We start from the raw sequence: 16920 nt of genomic DNA, 5'->3' as shown, positions 1-16920 counted from the left end.
TTTCTGGGCTATATTTCGACGTTTTCTGATCGCCAAGAAGGGACTCCCCCCCGTCCGAGATTCTTCTCCCCCCCACCCCACCCCCAGCGGGTGTGTGTGCCAAGGCAGCCCCCCCCTTCCCCGCTCGCCCCGGCTTTGTTTGGTGTCTGTAACCTGCACACTCGGAAGGGTTAACCGTTCTTTGTTCGCCTTAACTTTTAATCCGCGCCTGAGTCGCCAACTCACGTTGTTCGGCTCTGCTCGGGAGAAAGCGTTAACTATTATCTGCTTCTAGCTTGACCATCTGCTGTGGTAGAAAATTCAAAACCCCAGAGATCTACTTATATCCACATCGTAAACGAGAAAAGATGTTTTAATTAAGGGAAATCAGGTTAACTTAGCTCTAATTTACAAGCCGCCTGTCTAATGAATTGTCCGCGCCGATACCTCTTTGTAGAGAGTAAATCTCAGGATCGTGGTGTTTTTTTCCCTCTCCCCCCCCCCACCTCTCTCCTCGTCAGTTCAGACACTAATTAAGTAACCAAGATTTTTTAGTAGCAACCCGACTTTTCCCTTCTAATAGTTTTTTTTTACCTAAAGCCAAGATGGTCACTGCTTATACAAATTGCCAATTAAATTTGATTGATATAATGAAATTGGATTTTATTTTCACTTACCTTATCCCACACACTGTGAGTCTGTTTGCAGGGCCACCATCTACCCCAGGAAGTGTGTGTTTGTGTGTGTGTGTGTGTGTGTGTAAACTCTCCCTCTCCCTCCCCGCCCCCAAATATTCCCTATTTTGACTTCGGACAGAAAGTTACTATCCAAAAGTTTTTTCCCCCTCTCTCTTTCTGCAAGGCTCGTGTTTGTGCAAATAAATCTATTTTCGCTCACTCGCCCCCGCCACCCCCGATTCAGAAGGGATGTTTCTTCTCAAAGGGGGGGGGGGAGGAAAAAAAATACTGTTTTGAAGTTGAAAGACAAAAAAAAAAACCCAAAGAAGAATAAAAATAAAGAGGCGAGATCAGAGGGAGCCACTTTGGAAAGAACATTAACAGTTTCCAAAATCTATATCGCTGCTTAATTAAATATGTTATCCTGTTTATAGGATCTGTGGCTAATTATTTAGAGTCATTTAATCTACTCAATTTGCACGTTAATTAAACAGCATCGAGTGGAGCGCGGGGGGGGGGGGAAGAGAGCTGGCTGGCGGGAGCCGCCTTGCTTTAAAGGGGTGCAGCGCCCCCTAGAGGCTGCCCGCCCGCACTGCAGCTCCCAAATACGCCAAATTGGTTAAAACTCTGCCCTTCAAAATGTGGTTGGTTGTCTCGGAAAAGAGCAGGCATAATTATTATTTTTTTTTAAAAAAAAAAGTCCTGCTCCGTGATATAGGTAGAGCCGAGGATTGGTGTTTAAGCAGGAAAATGAGAATATAAAACTGGACTGACCTTTTCGGGGCTCAGAAGCAAGGCCGAGATCAGGGGTGGCCTAAAATTTCTAGGCTAAAATAAACCTTTCTCTTCCCCTAACCCAGAGGTCTTCAAACTTGGCCCTTTTATGACTCATGGACTTCAACTCCCAGAATTTCTCAGCCAGGCATGCTGGCTGAGGAATTCTGGGAGTTGAAGTCCATGAGTCATAAAAGGGCCGAGTTTGAAGACCCCTGCCCTAACCTAACCCAAAAGAAACGTCCATTAACCTTTGAGGGGCCGTATTCCCAAAGAGAAAGGAATCGCAGGTTATTCCTGATGCTTTGAATTGAAAAGAGAAAAACAGGAGGGGAAGGGCTTAAGAAAGTGAACATGGCAGCTTCCAGGATGGGATTGCAGGCATGCCCTGTTTACTGTGCATTGTGGCTGCCCCCTTGACCTTTGACACACACACACTCAAAACTCATCTGTCCATTTATCCTTCCATGCTTCCACGCTTCCATCCATCCATCTATTCACCCATCCATCCTTCCATTCTTACACCCTTCTTCCATCCATCCATCCATTCACCCATCCATTCTTACACCCTTCTTCCATCCATCCATCCTTCCATCCATTCACCCATCCATTCTTCCACCCTTCCATCCATCTATTCATCCATCCTTCCATTCTTACACCCTTCTTCCATCCATCCATCCATCCATCCATTCTTCCATCCATCCATCCATCCATTCACCCATCCATTCTTCCAACCTTCCATCCATCCATCTATTCACCCATCCATCCTTCCATTCTTACACCCTTCTTCCATCCATCCATTCTTTGGCCCATCCATCCTTCCATTCCATCCATCCATCCACAAATTGTGAGGGCTGCCGAATTCACACCAAAGGTCCAGACACAAACCACATTAAGGCAGACGAGGGTTTGTGTCTGCACAGTGTTGCTTGCTGAATCAACAAATGGGGGCACAACCACAATTGGGTACATTTATATTGTCCACTAAGCCGGCAGCCCATGGTTGATGATACTCGGGTTGCACTGGGATGCCTTGGGTCATCACAACTGCTCCTCTGCAGCTTTGGGGTCCAGAGTGTTCAGCCTTTCTCCATAAGGGTTGGACTTCAGCTCCCATAATCCCTGACCAGTCTGTAGTTGTCTGCTGGCTCAATGGGCAGTTGCTGAAGGGATGGCAGGGGGCAACAAAAATACCCCAAGAAAAGAGCATTGCCAATCTTTTGTGACTGCCATCTTGATTTTTTTTAGTGTATCCTGCGGACAGCCCTGATTGTTAGATTTTAGGCCTTCTAAAGGAGAGGAAAGAGAAGGGTCAGTGGTAACCATCGGTGAGGGGTCAGACCTGGGGTCACCCACAGACTGCCATTTCTGTCCCATCATCCTTTGCAAAGCAGTCACGAGCCCTGGACCTCTTGTGGCAAAAGCCTCATCTCTTAGGGTGAATCACATCTATGTCTCCACCTTTGGCTGGAAGCTACACCTAGAGCTACAACTCTAACACCCACAGCTGAACAGGGATGGGGGGGTGGCAACCAACAAAACCTGGTCAACCCCCCCAAAATGACCCCCACCCCCAGCAAAGGACCCCAATAGGCCAAGACTCAGCAGAGCCAAAGCCTCAGATAACTCTCAGGATCACCTGGAGCTTTGCAAAGCATCCAGTGGCAGAGGAAATGGTCCCTGACTCCTCCTCCAACCCCCCACCCCCCACCCCGATGCTGCTTCCCTCTCCCTTGGAGGCTGGAGGGGGCATGTCTCCCCTCCGTGACCCCCCCTCCCAGCAACTTTTGTTTGCTTTGATGGCAGAGCCCATGTTCGGGGCGTTCAAAACCTGTCCACCCCCAGCCTGATTAACTGATAAATTATAAAGCTGCCTGTTTCCAGCGCCTCCTAATTGTTTTTCTCCACCTCCCACGCCCCCTTTCCTTTCCTTTTCTTTCTTCTTTTTTCTCTCTCTCTCTCTCCTGCCCCCCAACCCTTCCCCTTCCCCTCCCCTCCGGCCCGTGCTCCTCTATCGCTCCCATCTGCCTCCCTAAAGGTTTTTTCCCCCCTATTCTGCTTTTGTCTTCCAGTTCACTATTGACACTCCTTCATTGGCTCTCCCCCAGGACCTCCCCCCCCATGCCTGATGCTGCAACACCCCCCCCCCTAGTCACCTTCTGCCCCATTAACCCATCGGCACGAGCTCACAAAGAAGGGCAACCTGCTCAGGCAGCCTTGATTGAATCCTATTGTTCCCTGGCGCTGCCTTTCAGCTGTGGGGAAGGGGGGGTGGTCTTCTGCTTCCTCGGTGCTGAGTTGCTTTGAACCCCTGGACATTGCAAAGTGAGCTTTGGCCCATTTTACCACTGTCCTCGCTGCGGTTGTTAAGTGAATCGTTCCCTTAGTCCCCCGGCTGTTCAGTGACTTTGGCTTCCCCCATTGACTTCGCTTGCCAGACAGTCCTGGAAAGGCATCACTGCCACCGTCCTAGGTGCATGCCAGTTGCCGAGCCTCTGAATTTCGATCACGTGACCGTGGGGATTGCCGCGATGGTTGTAAGTTGTAAGAAAAGAAAAAAAAGAAAAAAAAACTCCTTTTCCAGCTCAGAATTTCAGATTTCAGATGGAGGGGGGTGGGGGGGTGGCCATTGTTACGGAAAAAAGAAAAAAAAGAATTGAAGATTTATTTATTATTATTATTATTTATTAATTCGGTTTATATACCGCCCTATTCCCGAAGGACTCAGGGCGGTTTACAGGGCAGAATTTAAAAACAATACAATATAAAATTAAAATTAAATTAAATTAAATATAGCCCAGAAGCCAGTCACCCCTCGGCTTTACGGATAGCCTGCTAGGAGTCTCTCTCTAGAAAGGGAAATAACGGATTCAGTGGTTTTAGAACACGCTTATCGGGCTTTGGCTCCCACCACCACCACCACCGCTGCCCACCCCTCACCCGTCCCCTTTGCTAATCCAGCACCTTAATCCAGGCCAAAGTCGGCTGGTGAATCTGTTCCTCTTTCACCCAAAACCTCTTGACTTTGCTGGCCCTTACGCCAAAATCTAAAATTATCCCCCGGGATCTAAGAAGTAAATAAGTAAAGGAAAATCAGGGGAAGCTTGGGGTGGGGGAGGAAGAAAGAGATTTAATTCTGCTTATCACAATTGGGGAAACATCTCTTGAATTCCAAATTTAAGTCTGGGTGAAAAGAAGAAAGGGGGGGGGAGAGAATGTATGACAGAGAGAGAGAGAGAGAGAGAAGGGTGGAGGGAAATCAAGCCGAGTTCCAAAGAAGCCCCATCAAGGAGAAATCACAGAGCTTTTAAAGAAGGGATTAAGAAAAGTGGTCACTTTTGACTCAGTGGGGAAAGGGGAAAAAAATCTTTCTCTGACAGTTAATGAAAGCTCAGATGATATAAGTATCTTCTGATTCACAATAGCAATTAATATGGTAATATTCCCCCATTAAAGTTGCTAATGCAAAGATGGAAGGAGCAACTTGGATAAAACATTTAATGGGGGGCCTGCGGAGGCCAACCGCGTTTGCCAGGCATCAGGTAAGGGTGTCAAAAGAGAGATGTGGCAGGAAGGGATGGGGAGGGGCTGCAAGGAAGACCCCTCTCTGCTTAAGTACCAGCCAACTTTTTCAAGAGCGGGGAAACAAGGGGAAGCTACTTCTGCAAACCCCTTGCTGATTTTATACCTGAGGTCCTTTTTCTACAGATTTATTCCAGTCACTGTTTTGCTTTTTTGCTAATTTCAATCTTTTTTAAAAATAAAAGTTCTACTCTATTCCCCCCCCGCCCCTCCACCCTCTGAACTTTTAATAGGAGAGTAACTCATCAACAGTGAAATTAAAAAGATCTAATTGCAGCGAGGCATACAATCAGAAGAAAAACATGCAAGTTTTTTTTTAAAAGGGGGGAATTGATCATAAATTAGCTACTATTTGCAATTAGGGTAGAGTGAGAACTCATAAAATGCAGAGCTGCCCCAAGAATCCAGGCATGTCAAAAGTAAGAGCTGACAAAGCTTCTGGGTTTCTGGAGCTTATGTGATGTGAAGAACATAAGAACATCAGCCAGGCCCTGGTAGATCAGTCCCCTGGCCCATTTCATCCAGCAGACTCACTTCACTGTGGCCCCCAAACTGCTCAAGGAAGCCCACCAGTCCCTCAGCAGATGGTCTTCAGGGCAGATCATCATCTTGAGCCTTGGTGGAGCAGTGGGCTGATGCCTCCTTAAGTACCACCAGCTGCCTGCAATTAGTGCAGGTTCGCATCCCACCAGGCTCAAGGTTGACTCAGCCTTCCATCCTTCCGAGGTAGGTAAAATGAGGACCCAGATTGTTGGGGGCAATTAAGCTGACTTTGTAATAATGCCGCTTGGGGTGTGTGTGAAAGCCCTAATAAGCAGGCATATACATAGAATGAAGGCTACTGCTAAGCTTGTAAGCCGCCCTGAGTCTTCGGAGAAGGGCGGGATATAAATGGAATTAAAATAAATAAAAAATAAATAAATAAATCATCATCATCATCATCATCATCATCATATAAGAAGAAGAAGAAGTTGGAAGGGACCTTGGAGGTCTTCTAGTCCAACCCCCTGCTCAGGCAGGAAACCCTATAACATTTCGGACAAATGGCTGTCCAGTCTCTTCTTAAAAACTTCCAGGGTTGGAGCACCCACAGCTTCTGGAGGCAGGTTGTTCCACTGGTTAATTGTTCTGTCAGGAAGTTTCTCCTTAGTTCTAGGTTGCTTCTCTCCTTGATGAGTTTCCATCCGTTGCTTCTTGTCCTGCCTTTGGACACTTTGGAGCTCTGCTGGCTCAGGAATTCTGGGAGTTGAAGTCCAGGAGTCAGGGAAAGGGCGGTATATAAATGCAATAAATGCAATAAAATAAATAAAAGAGCCAAGGTTGCCTACCCCTGGTCTAGTGGCTTGCCCTGGTCCTAGAGGTTATCTGGTTAGGTTGTTTATTGTTGGCTTGCTTGGTAATTTATTGATTATTTATATATAGTTTTCTAGTGCTCAAAGTGGCACCATTGGTGGACACACAGCCTGGTTAGGCATTCTTTTTCCAATTTCCCCCAATTTCTCGCTTCCTCTGAGGTTTCTGTCGTGCTGCAATGTAGCCTCGTCTTAACCAGTGTTATGGATCACACCTTCAATTCATTCTCACCTCCAATTCTTCCGGCTTGTAATTTCTGGATAGAAAAAGCAGTTATCCTGGATGGGCTTAGGTGAATTAAAGCCAGGAAGTTTTTGTGCCCTTCACCCTTTAAACTCCCTCTCTGGAGGGTATCAGGAAGCTTAATTCATTCATATGTGGATAGAGCTTTGAAAAAAACGACAAGAGGCCAAAGTGTTATTATTGTCTCTGAAGAGTCTCCTGATGCTCTGTGTTGCTGTAGGAGTCCATTAGCTCGGTTAGGTGCACAGAAGGTTGGCCTTGCACCCAAATGTGTGTTTTTATTGATAAACATCCTTCTCCAGTAATTAAACTGGGGTGGGGAGGAAGAAAAGGGAGTGGAGGTTAAGTCTCTGGGTAGATCATCTACAAAGGTGAAGCTGCATGATGGTTAGATTTTATCAAGACCTCAACAATCTTTTTCCTAGAGCCTTCTCTATTTCAAAGGAAAGAAGCAGCTTCTTCAGAATACGATTTCTCATATCTGAGTACCGTCAGGAGACAACGTTACGAGAGTTAAAAACTCAGCACTGGATATTCGTGGACTTTTATATTCTAGGAAGGAAGGAAGGAAGGGAGGGAGGGAGGGAGGGAGGGAGGAAGGAAGAAAAAGACAAAACATATTCTCTCCAGCAACCAACATCCAGATAAGCAGGGATTAAACCCAGGACGCGGTGGCTCAGTGGGTTAGGACACTGAGCTTGTCGATCAGAAGGTCGGCAGTTTGGTGGGTCGAATCCCGAGTGCCGCGTAGCAGAGTGAGCGCCTGTTACTCGTCCCAGCTTCTGCCAACCTAGCAGTTCGAAAGCACATAAAAAATGCAAGTAGAAAAATAGGGACCGCTCCGGTGGGAAGGTAACAGCGTTCCGTGCGCCTTTGGTGTCTAGTCATGCCGGCCACATGACCACGGAGACATCCTCGGACAAGCGCTGGCTTTGAAACAGAGATGAGCACTGGCCCCTAGAGTCGGAAACGACTAGCACGCATGTGCGGGGGAACCTTTACCTTTACCTTAAACCCAGGCAAACAATCAAGCAGAAAGCAATTCCCTAATCAAGGAACTACCAAGGAGAAGAAGCTAAATTATATATAAACTGGGAGCAAACTCCATTGTGTAAGGTCACATACACCTACACACACTCAAGTGTTGTTCCTCAGCATTTGGGTTCCGCAAACATGATGTCCAAGTTGGAAACTCCTAACCAGTTATCTCTTAAAACACTGTGCGTGCCCATCTAGGCTTCCCTCCATCCCAAGGACTCCTGGCTCGTGTGATTCCGTCTTGTCACGTCCTCTATTTATTACATCCAGGGCCTGCAGCAAATTGCTTGACAATTCTGAGCATTAAATATAATTTGTCCGTACTCCAGGCTGCCTCTGCCATTATGAATTTTTTATCTGGCCCCCCGCTCTTCAAATTATCGGCCATCAGCAAAAGTTTACTGTTGTGGCTAAAATATCAATTTGGCGCGAGACTTCCAATCTGACACCGTAATTGCAAAGTTACATTTTATGATTACAGGGAGAGGTTAGTTAATAGGCAGGAGAATGTGGACTTGAGGATTAGGGAGGCACTGCTGCTCTCTGCTGGTAGGATTTTGCCCCGTTCAGTGAATCGCTCCAGTTGCTAAATTACTAACACGGTTCTTAAATGAATCTGGCTTTCTCATTTATGTCGCAAAAGGGGACCCCGTGATCCTGGGATGCTGCGACGGTCATAAATACGAATCAGTTGCCAAGCGTCTGAATTTGATCACGTAAGCACGGGGACGCTGCAGCAGTCTTAAGGGTAAAAAAAAAACGGTCCTAGGTCATTTTTTCCCCAGTGCCGTTGTAACTTTGAATAGTCATCATACAAATGGCTGTAAGTCGAGACTTACCTGCACATCATAATAATAACCAAGTCAACTTTTTCTCTCTCCTGATTCTAACACCCTTAATCGAAGCCTTCTTAAACGGCCCCAAACCCAGCAAGGAGCTGTTGCCATCTAGTGGCAGGTAGTTCCCAATGCAGCTCAGAGCTGACAATTCATTGAAGGAGGACTCCATTTGATCCGAGGCTCAAGATTAAGGGGAAAGGAAGGCAGGACAGGCATGGAAGAAGCTGCAACTATCAGGAAGAATTTTGCCACTACAGGTAAGTCCTCGTCTTACAACCGTTCAGTTAGTGACCATTCAAAGTTACAACGGCACAGAAAAAAAGGGACTTAGGACCATTTTTCACGGTTACGACTTTTGCAGCATCCCCACGATCACGGGATCAGATTCAGACACTTGGCAACTGGTTCGTACTTATGACGGTCGCGGCGTCCCGGGGTCACGTGATTCCTCTTTTGCAACCTCCTGGCAAGCAAAGTCCATGGGGAAGCCAGGTTCACTTAACAACTGGATCACTAACGCAACTCAGTGATTCACTTAACAACTGTGGCGAGAAAGGCTGTAAAACAGGGCAAAACTCGCTTAACAAATGTTTCACTTAACAACAGCAATGTAGGCTCCATTGTGGCTGTATGCCGAGGACTGCCTGTATTGGGAGCTCAGGGGCTGATCCTAAGGATGAAACATTACAAGAAACTTGCTGAATTGGGCACCAATTCCATTTAATTCAACCTGCTGTGGTCCCAGTTGGTGGGCTTTAACTTCCCTCCCATGCAGATGTTTTAATCTTACAGTTTTCTCCTCCCCTGTCAAAGCTGCTGTTCCTCACCAGCTCTTGTTGCAGGGAGTTCCATAGATTAAAATGAGCTCCTTGTAGTGAAGGCTTCACTGGCCTGTCTCGCCCAACCAAGCTCTTCTCATGTGCCCAAAAACAACTTCCAAAGGGTTTCGTAGTTTCATATCTAATAAACTGCAGAAGTTCAAGGGGAAATAGAAAACCCAATCTAAGGTGGAGACAACGCAGAACTTTTGAACCGCCAGTTAGATATGGGCCAGCCGAAATGTTGCAGGGCTCACAGATCGTTAGCCATGCTGGCTGTGGGTGATGAGATCTGGAGTCCAAGAACACTGGAAGGGGGAGGAACATGGAGAGTTCTTCCATTTCCTAACAGTCTGCCCATTGTCACACTTCTAAGACAAATGCCATCTCCTTGTCCAAAAGGCATTCAAAAGACTCGGCTGGTAAATTTGTGTGCATCCGCCAGGAGAGACAAGGAGAGGGACCAGCAGCTATTTTTGAAATAATGAATCTTAAGAAGCCCATTAAAGTTGTAGACCGCCTCTTCATTATTTCTCTTTAAAGTTATTTATTAACCCAGAATTGCTATTGTCATATTTCACTTTTATTTGCAATCTCCCCTGGGCTAAAGCGTTATATATTAATCTTGCAGGTTAGGATTCTTCTAATGGTGCTTCTGGAGTTATATACTGCTCTTAATTTTATTAGTTTGTGTGGTATATTAAATTATGGGAAAGAAAACGTGCAAAAATGAAAACACTGTAGGAGGATTTCCCCTACTCTTGCCAGGGGTAAAGCTGAGTCCAAATGCTGACTAGAATAGAACAGAACAGAACAGAACAGAACAGAAGAGAAGAGTTGGAAGGGACCTTGGAGGTCATCTAGTCCAACCCCCTGCTCAGGCAGGAAACCCTATACCATTTCAGGCAAATGGCTGGCCAGCCTTTTCTTAAAATCTTCCAGTGTTGGAGCATTCACCGCTTCTGGTGGCAGGTTGTTCCACTGGTTAATTGTTCTCACTGTCAGGAAGTTTCTCCTTACTTCTAGGTTGCTTCTCTCCTTGGTTAGTTTCCATCCGTGTCTTCTTGTCCTTTACCCTCAGATCAAAGACAGCGATTTGCAACATTGAAAAAGTAGAAGTAAAATCCCCCCCCAATTTTTGAGTCAAATTTGGCTCCTGGTGATTGTGTGGACAGATCTGTTCTGTTTTCCAACAATATGTAATGAATGAATGGGAGAAGGAAGGAAGGAAGGAAGGAAGGAAGGAAGGAAGGAAGGAAGGAAGGAAGGAAGGAAGGAAGGAAGGAAGGCCTGATTTTAACTTTGCCCCCTTTCAATCTTTCTGGCTGCAGGCCTGCTTTCCTCTCCCCCCCACCTCCCCTTAATCCTGGGCTGCTAGGACATGCAACCTCTCCCCTTCCGATTCATGCTGGCTCTTGCTAATTAAATTCTGCTTTCCGAGCACTTTCCCATTTGCCAAATCCCCGCAAATCATCTCCAACCCTTCCCACTCCCGGGCCGCTAAGCCAGCCGCTGTAATCTCTCCTCTCGTCGTGTGATCTTTCCTGCGTGCGCGAGCAAAGCCAGGGCTGGCGCTTTGGCTTCCCAGATCTCAGGAGCCCAAAATGTGTCAGAAGAAGGGGAGATGGTCTAAAAATAGACCTCTTAAGACCTTAGCTAATTTCTAATCCTTGTCCTCTTTTTAAGATGCCTCTCTCTGCCTGGGCCAGCTGGGCCCCGTCTCTGTTTGGATTTGCAGGCTTGCTTAAGAGTCGCAAATCCGCTGCACAAACGCCGGCTTTGTTATCTTCCTGTGGGCACCTCCTCTATCAAACCGCACAGCCCATGATCCTGGTCTCAGCCTGGCTAAGAACATAAGCCCGAGAACGCTGTCGCAGCGCGGGGTTTCCATCCTTCGTCGGCTCCTCTTCGGAAAGAGTTGACATTTTTTTTGGTTTGGCTCCGTGGGGGGCGGGGGAGAGCAATTTAGGCTGAGCCCTTCCCTCAGCTGGGACCTCTGGCCTCCTCTGCTGTCAGAGAGCCAGGAGGGGCTCCGTGTCCCACCGCCATGAGCAAGCTGGGTGGGCTGCTCATCTGAGCAGGAGGCTGGTCAGGCAGGCAACTTTATGGCCAACGGCAGGGAGAGCTGTCTGGCCCAAGGGCCAGGAGCTGGGCAGAAGGTTGACCTCCCAATGGTTCTCCATCTTCTCTAGAAGGACTACAATGGTCCTGATTGGTGGTGTCGACTTTGTTTCCTGGCTTCTTCTCCAAGGCAGGAGCCAGAGAGCTAGGCGGCCTTGGGCGCTAGAAGAAGGTGTGTGAGCTGGCTTCCCATTAGCCTCCAATGGCTGGGTTGACCCAGCCTCGGAGCCCCGATGCTTCGTTTGGGTCGAGCAGCGTTCGGAAACCCGAGGATTGTGGTTTGTTCAAGCAAGGCTGCAGCTTGACAAACGGTGTTGGCATGATGTGTGAAGGCAGGGAGATACCTCCACCGAAAGAGGAGCGGATAGAGGGAGTGGGAAATCGCAGGTAAACAAGTAAGGTTGGGTCTTCATCTGGGGTCTTGGGGGGGGGTCCCACTGTGCAGAGTTTTTACAAAATCGGATTTTAATGGCGAGCGCAGCGCCAGCTTTTCCTCCAGTTCTATGAGTCCTAAAACTGGATCAGGCTGAGGTTCCTGTTGGTCAGAACTCTTGTTTCTTACAGAGGTTCCCCAAGTATTTCTGGGGTGATTGAAAAAAGAAGTTGAAACTCCTAGCCACCAGGAATTGTGCCCCACGTCCCTAGCTGCCCTTTTCCTTCTCCTTTGACGTATGTTGGACAATACAAACAACCTGGAAGAAACTTTGTGCACTTTTGTTTATCTGATACAACCTGATGAGTCAGAGCTGGGTGAGCATCATGTGAGGCAGGAACAGCAACTGCTTAGTCACCCACAAGGTCCCATATCCTGACTTTATTCTCGTGTTTTCTGGCACTTTCCAGAATAATAAGAGTTGGAAGGGACTTTGGAGGTCATCTAGTCCAATTTTCTGCTCAAGCAGAAGATGTTATGTTGGACTTCAGACATGCCACAGAATTAGGCCACAAATTCTGGGGATAACATCATCATCATCATCAACAACAATCTATTCAACTTGCATTCCACCTAACTCTAATTTACTCTGGTCAGCCGACAAGAATTAAAATCATTACCAAAAAAACCCAACAAATATTTCAAAACAAATAAATAAAAATCTGGAAGCACAACTCTGGAAAGCAATAATAGTTACTATTAAAAACAAAGCTAAATAAAAACTCTTGAGGTTATTTCTATATTGTTTGTGTTTTATCTATCCTTATTGCTGGCCGCCTAAAATGATGGATGTGAGATGGGCAGAAATATAATTTGAATTTATTTTTCCCCCAGCCACCTAGAGGGGCTACATGTTGATTTATTATTGTCATCATTATGGATGGCGACCCTAATGAGAAAAAGCAAGCAAGGGCTGATCAAGGCGGTAGCCAAACACGTGTTTGTCCCGCGGGTCGTGTGCAAGGGCTCGAGTTCAAATCTCCGCAAAAAGCGGGTCAGCTCCGACCAGAAAGAAACGCTGACTCACGCTTAGAACAGCCAGGAGGCGGGGCGCCCTGATTCAGCAAAAAGCCCAAAGCCGGTCTTCCCATGATTGGTCGGAGTGCTGGTGACGTTGACAAGGTCTGCTCTGATTGGGCAACCGGGAGGCGGAAGTAAAATATGAATCAGCGAAATTGCGCTGAGCTACATAAAGCGCCCGAGCGCTTGGCGGGTTGTGTGTTTGTGTGTTAAGTCTACACGGGGCTTTGTGTTTTTATCGCAGATCCTGCGAGGTCCCTACCCTGCCCGCCACGTTGGAGAGAACCGACACGGGAGTGCATCCCCACGGCTTGCTAAACCCAGTGTGAGTGTGTGGCTAAGTATGTTGTGTGAATCTGTTCCTCTTGGTGTGTGTTGGGTTAATTCTTTCCCTTTTGAGTCACTTAGTGAAAGGCGGTCCAAGTAGTTATAGGAATGTAATCCCGGGTGCTGTTGAGTGGTTTGTTGAAGCTCTGTATTCAAATCCTGGCTTATTAAGCATGTGGGACTTTCCAAAGGTGGGCAATGGGGAATCTCTACGACTTAGAATTTGGGGGGGGGGGGCTGGTCATGGTTCTTAGTAGCAAAGTTCAGCCTGGACATTGGTGAGTCTGTTTTTTTGGCAGAAGAATGACTTTGATCAAACTGGATTGTGCTGACACCTAGTTTACATCTGAGTCCTCAAGGAGTTTCTTTGCCTTGAGCCTTTGCTATTGTGTAAATAAGGGGTGTTCAACCTTGGAAACTTTTAAGATCTGTGGAGGAACTCCCAGAATTCCCCAGCCAGTCAAGTCCATAGGTCTTAAAGTTGCCAAGATTGGACACACCAGTGTAAATGATTGCTGTGGGGTTTTTTTTATGGTAAAGCGAAATTCTGGGTTAATGGGGTATTTGACAGTGACTTAATAACACTGATTACAGAAGTCACATGTGTCATCTCTGGGTGTGAATCTGGCTGCTGTGTGGCCTGTCAGAAAAGCAAATTTAGACAACCTCTTCTTCTAGGTAACCATAATCCTGGGAAGTTCTGGGCTTCTGAAGAAATGGAATTCCCAGACCTGGGACAACACTGCTGTGAGAAGACCTGCAGAAGGCTGGGTACGGATCATGGGAAGGGTGTGTGTGCCTGTGCTTGGGGTATCCCTCCTTTAAGGGATAACAACAACCCTTGTGATTTGAGAAGACCACCAGATCTCTTGTGTTAGAATAAATCCAACCTACCATGTTGGCTTTTTTTTTCTCTCTGAAGATTTTCTTCCTCTGAAATGTGACGCCTGCCAGGAGCTTTTCTGCAAAGACCACATTACCTACAGCCGACACAAGTGTTCCTCAGCGTATAAGAAGGTGATCTGTATTTATGGAATTGTGAACCTTGTGAAATGGGGATGGTATGTGCCAAGGCATAACTAGCTATGTAAAAATGCTGGTGTTGAACGAGTTCTTTAACTGTTCCTTGTCCTTGCGCTGGTGGCCTCTAGCATTGGCCCTAGTTCAAGCTGTAAAAGTATAACTACTGTCTAAAATCATGACATACTGTGAGACCTAAGACATGACAAAGAAGCAAGATAATAAAAAGTGAGGGATTTATGTGGAAAAGGGGCTTTTCCCACTCTTAGGCAGCTTACAACCAAATAAAAGCAACATGGCAAACTATTAAAATAATAAATGCAAGCAAAGTGCTGGCTATCCTTCAGCTTGCTTTAGGACCAACTGCCTTATGCAAACCTTAGTAATTAGCTAGAACTTTCATTAAGGTACAGAGTACAGGATTGCTTAAAAGTGCCCAGTGAGGGAGGCGATGTTAGCCATTCACCGACTTGCTCTATCTTGTCTTTGTTGACTTCAACCTGATAATCTTTTGTTTTAGGATGTACAGGTTCCAGTCTGCCCTCTTTGCAACACTCCGGTCCCCGTCAGAAAGGGAGAGATGCCCGATGTAGCTGTGGGGGCTCATATGGATCAGGACTGCCAGCAGGATTCAGCCCAGCAGAAGCAGAAAGTAAGGACCTTCTTAAGAGGCGTGGGCCTCTTCTCATTCTTGGTTCTGTCTCCCTCCTGCCTCCATGGCGCTTTCTCTGACTTTAGAAAGTGACTTCATTTTGCTTAAGGACTAATTTGAGCTAAGGACCACATTCCCTTAAAAGAAAAATGGGAAAAGGCTGGAAAGAGCATGGCGGGCTGGGGAATTCTGGGAATTGAAGTCCATGCCTCTTAAAGTTGTTAAGGTTGAGAAACTCTGGTTTATGGGGAAGCCAACTTGGGGTTGGCTCTGAACTGTGGAATCCAGCCCTGCACTTTACTAGCAGTTCCAATTTACCAAGTAGGCCAACTACTCACAAGGGGTACTAAATATCAGCACGTTGGCCCAATTTGGTGTGATTTTGATGCGATCTCCTTGGCGTTTAGATCTTCACCAACAAATGCTTCAAAGGAGGCTGCAGAAAGAAAGAGATGATGCGGCTGGTTTGTGACCAGTGTCACCAGAACTTTTGTCTTCATCATCGGCATCCTTTGGACCACAACTGTCCGGGATGGGTTTCACCTGTTTCCAAAGCTGGGTAAGGCTCCTGGGTTGGGAAGTCAGCATGACAGATCTTTTTAGAGCATCTCCCAAATTGAATCTAGGTGGTTTTCAAAGATGGTTGGGTCCTGGGAGAAGACTTTAGGAATTTGTTTGTTCCAGCTGGTTGATGAAGGAGTCTGTTATCAGGGTGGCTACAGAATATCTTTCAATGAGGAAGTGAAAATTACAACAAGGGATAGAGCTTAGTTAATATTAGTAAACATTCATTTATTTATAAGTTGCTGAAGCCTCAAAACAGGTCCATGTGGTTTATGAATAATGAAAAAAAATGCATAAAAGTAAAACACACACCAGATAGTTAATAATGAAACTCTCCTATTCATCAAAAATCCTTCACTTAAATGTGTATTAACTTCCTCACAGCTGTGCAGCTATAATGAGATCCCTGCAATCCAGGAATAATTCTCCCAACTGTCCATTTCTACAAAATGGGTAAGGTTTGATCTTTTCTGTTTGATAAGTAATCCTGTGCTTCATGTGTGCCAGGTTGAAACTTTAGTGCAAAACATTTATTGATTTCCAAATGTGCTTAAGTTAACTGGTCAGTCTGTTTGATTATGTGCCATCAAGTGCCAGCTATTTCAAAAGAAATTAAGCTGGGTATTTTATGATCTTTCAAAATAAGTCAGGTATTGGTAATACAGCACAAAAGATTTCACTCGATCTGATTACTTAGACTTAGGTTGTTTTTATACAACCTGATTACTAAAGGAATTGAGTGACCAGGTTTTAGCATAATAGTAACTAGTTAAATTAATCCTTTATAGTGAACTGAAATCCTAGCACTTCTACAGCCTTCTCTTGTGAAAAAGAAATAACGAGGAACAATAAGTGAGAAAAAAAGTAAGAATGTTGTGAACTGTGTGGGAAATACTATTTTGTAGCTTCTGGCTAATTGCATTGTTGTTTTGTTTTCAGATGCAAAGCAAAAAGTTGATGTCTGCAGCTGGGAACTAAACCTGCGTGAAGCCTGTCATACTGCTGTCCACCTTTAGCTTTTAAAAATCTATTGTACCCTTTTGCACATTTTCTGATTAAATGGACTCCTTACGTTGTTGTGATAGTTGGCTTGAATTTAAGTCACAGAACTGCTGAAAATGAATTAGATGAACCTTGTCTTGCCTAGGATAATGGCCAGAGCAGATTTTTCAAATTGCCAAGTTTGAGCAACGTGATTTAGCCTTCTATTCGCTCAAATTCTCCAACTTAACTGGAATATTGAAAACAGCTCAAACAGCACAAGGTTTTCATGGATGGGAGTAGGGAATCTCTATTTTGTTTTGCTGGATTTATTCCGGCAGAGCCATGGAGTGATTTTTCAGGAATGAGAGAGCCCTGCTGAGTGAAATCTCCCCCCCCGCCCCCCCCAACTTGGTTTTATTTGCAATATTTGAATAACCCACAGGGTGTCACCACCAACAAAACCAGCCCATTTTAAGCTGCTGAGTCTTTCAAAGAC

The 16920-nt window shown here is 45.9% G+C and overlaps 1 protein-coding gene across 2 annotated transcripts; it reads left to right on the top strand.

Annotated features, from left to right (window-relative positions):
• The first annotated feature begins 13067 nt into the window (after positions 1-13067).
• Positions 13068-16511, top strand: ZFAND2A (zinc finger AN1-type containing 2A). 2 transcript variants are annotated; one of them, XM_081337788.1, is made up of 7 exons: positions 13068-13202; positions 13883-13975; positions 14127-14221; positions 14745-14876; positions 15284-15435; positions 15825-15893; positions 16380-16511. In XM_081337788.1, exons 2-7 carry the CDS (start codon positions 13921-13923, stop codon positions 16396-16398), a joined length of 522 nt encoding a protein of 173 aa, XP_081193914.1. In that variant the 5' UTR covers positions 13068-13202; positions 13883-13920; the 3' UTR covers positions 16399-16511. The 2 variants fall into 2 exon arrangements, with proteins under 2 accessions (XP_081193914.1, XP_081193915.1); XM_081337789.1 differs by lacking the exon at positions 16380-16511 and adding an exon at positions 16229-16258.
• The last annotated feature ends 409 nt before the right edge of the window (positions 16512-16920 follow it).

The sequence above is a fragment of the Vipera berus genome, assembly GCF_964194415.1.
Source record: "Vipera berus genome assembly, chromosome: 13".
Taxonomy (NCBI): domain Eukaryota; kingdom Metazoa; phylum Chordata; class Lepidosauria; order Squamata; family Viperidae; genus Vipera; species Vipera berus.
The sequence above is the reverse complement of the archived record's forward strand: the minus strand, read 5'-3'. Positions and strand labels throughout refer to the sequence as shown.

Coding starts and splice junctions, on each gene's coding strand:
- ZFAND2A (XM_081337788.1), top strand. CDS start 13,921: ATGGAATTCCCAGACCTGGGACAACACTGCTGTGAGAAGACCTGCAGA. Junction 13,976..14,126: donor GAAGACCTGCAGAAGGCTGG/GTACGGATCATG, acceptor TTCTCTCTGAAG/ATTTTCTTCCTCTGAAATGT. Junction 15,436..15,824: donor TCACCTGTTTCCAAAGCTGG/GTAAGGCTCCTG, acceptor ACTTCCTCACAG/CTGTGCAGCTATAATGAGAT.